At 47.1% G+C, this 4,426-nt stretch overlaps 1 protein-coding gene across 1 annotated transcript; it reads left to right on the top strand.

Annotated features, from left to right (window-relative positions):
* The first annotated feature begins 1,577 nt into the window (after nt 1-1,577).
* Nucleotides 1,578-2,969, top strand: LOC145616888 (uncharacterized). The gene has a single exon (XM_081671603.1). The coding sequence runs from the start codon at nt 1,578-1,580 to the stop codon at nt 2,967-2,969; it is 1,392 nt and encodes a 463-aa protein (XP_081527729.1).
* Nucleotides 2,970-4,426: the final 1,457 nt, after the last annotated feature.

Genomic DNA, 4,426 nt, shown 5'->3' with positions numbered 1-4,426 from the left:
AAAATTCGAATAAACTAGGGCAAAATTCGGATCTCTTCATGGCTATTTTGAGCATTATTAAATCACATTTAATCAATTCCAAGAGTTAAATCACATTTAATATAATAATTGACCCATAATTAAAATTCTCCCTCCTAATTGAATTAAAATTGTGGATTATCAAAGAATTATTGGCAATATGCGTAAATGCAATAGGCTAACTGATACCACTTTAGAGATTTATAGGTACTACGCAGCGGAAATAACATGAATCATATTCATACAGTACCTAATCCAAGGATCTAATGCATAACACATGAAGAACAAATAATTGTACCTTTGAAGCGTGATTCCACGTGCGATCGAGCAAGAACAATGGGAGATAAAGAACCCCAAGTGTGATTCCTCTACTTGGTCCACGGGCACAAGTTAAACCTCCACTAATGCTAGTTAGTCGTGACTGAACGCTTCAATCAACCTTCAACGGAGAGGAGAGGAGACAAACGAGCCACGAACCACCACCACCACGACGAGCAACCACCTTGCTAGGGTAGTCCGTACAGTTGTACGGATGAAGGGAAGGAGAGAGGCGTGTGAGAGAGAGTTCTAGAGTGTTTGGTTGCTTGTTTCATAATTCACTGTATGAGTGAGTTGTGACTTGATGCAACCCTAGGCATGGCCTCTATTTATATATCACATATATAATTAGAGTCCATGTGAAGCCCAAACACTTAGCCCACTTCTAACTACACTAGCTCTATTCCTTACATGGCTTGTTATATCCTCATGAGGCCCATTAATGGGCCTCTTACTTGTTTAACCCAATACCCTTGTTGTGTGACCTCATAGGATCCATTCTATAAGGCTTTGGGCTATTTAACTAACCCAAAGATCAATTATCATATCTAGCACCAGATATTGACGACCCCATAGAATGAACTTATTATCTCCATAATAGTGATCCTTGATATATCTAGTAATTGCACTTATCGAAGACATAACTCCTTCAGGAGGTCCTTACCAATATGGGTAAGGGGGCAAGCCCATCACCGACAACGGCAGCTGCGGAGCCCGCAGAGAAAAAGCCGGAAGTCTCAGCTCTCACCCCTGAGCAGAAAGAGCTCATTCAACTGAGGAAAAAGGTATTGGAGCTGAAAGCTCGCAACCTGAATCGAGAATGGAGCGTGGAGGAAATAACCCCCGCTCGGATCAACCCGGAGAAGCGGGTCCCTCGCAGTAGGTCACCGGCCGCAGAGCGAGGATCCAGCCCGGAGAGAGACAAACGGGCGCAAATCCAGGTTGTTCCAGATGATTCCCTATTTTGCCAGGAGATTCTGGTGGAACCCATGGAGAAGGTGAAGATGCCGAGCTGCAAGTACAATGGGACCACAACACCCAAAAGCCACATATCAGCTTTCGAGAATCATATGGTACTCTAGACCATGACAGACTCAGTCTAGTGTAAGGCTTTCCCACCAACTCTGGAGGGGCTGGTGGCGGAATGGTACGGCGCCATCCCCAAATGTTCGGTATACTCGTACAACCAGCTAAAGAGAATGTTCATGGAGCATTTCATAACCTTGGTGGACAGAACCAAGATGACAACCGAGCTGATGTCCCTGGTTCAGGGAAAGGATAAGCCCCTGAGGGAGTTCATCATCACCAGATTCAACAAGGAGGCAACAACCATTCCAAATATGAGCCAGGAGGTAGCACTGTTGGCAATGCAGAGTGGCCTACTGCCAGGGTCACCCTTCAGAGCATATATGGGGCGTAAGAGCCTCAAAACGCTCGCTGAAGCGCTGGGTAAAGCACACGAGTTCATCAAAGCAGATGAGACTGATAGAGCAATGCTGGGTAGGAAAGCAACAGGTGACCCAGTTAGGCGGGTAGAGGCCACTCGGGCAGAGAACACGCCCAGGGTGGACAAGCCAAGCAGAGCTGAGCAAAACCGCAGAGAAGCAGACATGATCGTAGGACTGAGAAGATCCGATCCAAGGAGAGGGCCAAGGCCTAGGAAGTTTGATCAATATACCCCACTAACCCATTCCAGATCTCACATATTTAGTGTGAACAAGGCTGATGATAAGTGGCAGAGGCCCCCAAGGATGGTAAACAGGAGCCGTGATACCAGTAAGTGGTGTGACTTTCATAGGGACTATGGCCACACCACTGACGAGTGCACGCACTTGAAGGACAACGTAGAGGACTTAGTCAGGAGAGGATACTTGAGTCAATTTAAGCAGCGTGATTACCCTCCCAGAAGGAGAGAGGAGGATAGAGTGGGCCGAGCTGACCGCAGAGGAGGTCATAGGGGCCCAGCTGGAGACAAGGATAGAGATGGCAAGCTAGAGGGCAGGGTGTACGTGATTAGCGGAGGTACAGTACATGAGGGGACAGTTAATAGAGTGCGGGCTGACCTGCGGGCAATGATACATCAAATTAAGGACAATGATAAACGTAGATGGCCACCTCTTCCCCTACAGCCACGAGCCACGTTTGATGAGTATGACCAGAAGGGCATAATTTACCCTCATGATGACCCGCTGGTGGTAACAATGAGAATTACAAACCGGGAGGTAGATAGAATACTGATAGATGAAGGCAGCTCAGCCAACATCATATACATCAGTGCGTTCAACGAGCTGAAGTTGGACAGAAAAGACCTGAAAAGAGTAAACTACGAGGTCACCGGGTTTAATGGCTCGGGGCTTACCCTAGAAGGCATAATCGAACTCTTAGTCCGGGTAGGAGAGAGGTCAAGAAGGCGTGATGTCCGAGCAGAATTTCTCGTGATAAACTCCCCTTCACCCTACAATGTAATTATGGGAAGACCAATCATCCACAAGATAGGCGAGGTGGTATCCACTTACCACCTGGCCATGGCTTACACAACTAATGAGGGACGGTTAGCAAAGCTCAGGGGAAGTCAGAAGACAGCCCAACAATGTTACATAACTGCCTTGAAGCAGCCTGCCAAAACCAGATAGCAGTCAGGTTCCGAGAGAAGACTCCCTGAGTAGCCTGAGAAGAAGTCGAGGAAGAGGAAGCGTAAAGAGTATCACAGGGAAAAAGATAAACAGAAGTTGGCAATGGAAAACTTCGAGCCTGCAAAAGAAGAAGTGGCCAGACCACTTCCCAGCGGGGAGCATGTCACAGTCGAGCTCACAGAAGGTGATCCCTCGAGGACGGTGAAAATAGGGAAAGACATTGATCCAGTAGTAGGGGTGCACCTCATATAGCTGCTGAGAAAGAATAAAGACATTTTTGCATTTTCCGCAGATGAAATGCCCGGAATCGACCCAGCAGTCATGGTGCATAGGCTGAATGTGAAGGAGGATATTATGCCAGTTAGGCAGAAAAAGCGAAGCTTCTCCACGGAGAAAAACCAGGCAATCCAAGAAGAGGTGGAAAAACTCTTGGAAGCAGGATTTATTGAACCCTGTGACTATCCACAATGGTTAGCCAACGTGGTCATGGTGAAGAAGGCAAATGGCTAATGGAGAATGTGTGTTGATTTCACGGATCTTAACAAGGCCTGCCCGAAGGACTGTTACCCACTGCCACGGATAGATCAACTGGTAGACTCAACTAGCGGGCACGCCCTGCTAAGCTTCATGGACGCCTTCTCAGGGTACCATCAGATCAGCCTGCACGAGCCAGACAGGCAGAAAACTGCATTCATCACCGAAGGGGGAGTGTATAATTACAAAGCTATGCCCTTCGGGCTGAAGAATGCTGGAGCAACTTTTCAGAAGGCAATGGATAGAGTGTTCCTTCACCAGAAAGGAAGAAATGTGGAAGTATAAGTTGACGACTCAATTGTTAAGAGCGTCACGCAGGCTGGACATATCATGGATTTTGAGGAAACATTTTCCACCTTGAACAAGTATAAAATCAAGCTCAACCCGAAGAAATGTGTCTTTGGAGTGAGCTCAGGAAGATCAGCGAGAGAGGAATAGATGCCAACCCGGAAAAGGTCGAAGCAGTCCTCAGTCTTCCCGAGCCTAAGAGCATTAAAGATGTCATGCGGTTGACAGGCAGAATGGTCGCACTAACCAGATTCATCAGCAAGTCAGCAGACAAAGCCTTGCCATTCTATCAGCTATTGAAAGGAAACAGAGAATTCAAGTGGGGGGCTAAGGAAAAATAAGCCTTTGAGGGTATTAAGGAGCATTTGACTAAGCTCCCAACAATGATCAGCCCGGAGCTGAGGGAAAAACTGCAGTTATACATCTCAGCATCAATATAGACAATCGCAGCCGTTCTGCTGGTAGAAAGATAGAAGCAACAAAGGCCGATATATTTTGTGAGCCACGTGCTGACCGAGGAAGAGCAAAGGTACCACTGGTAGAGAAGCTAGCCTTCGCAGTGGTCACAACAGCAAGAAAGCTAAAACCATATTTTGACGCGCATATAATAGAGGTCCTCACAAACCACCCGCTGG

The sequence above is a fragment of the Chenopodium album genome, chromosome 26 (genome assembly GCF_948465745.1).
Source record: "Chenopodium album chromosome 26, dcCheAlbu1.1, whole genome shotgun sequence".
Taxonomy (NCBI): domain Eukaryota; kingdom Viridiplantae; phylum Streptophyta; class Magnoliopsida; order Caryophyllales; family Amaranthaceae; genus Chenopodium; species Chenopodium album.
The sequence above is the reverse complement of the archived record's forward strand: the minus strand, read 5'-3'. Positions and strand labels throughout refer to the sequence as shown.

Bases quoted from the DNA above. Each gene is read 5' to 3' on its own strand.
- LOC145616888 (XM_081671603.1), top strand. From the start codon at position 1,578: ATGACAACCGAGCTGATGTCCCTGGTTCAGGGAAAGGATAAGCCCCTG.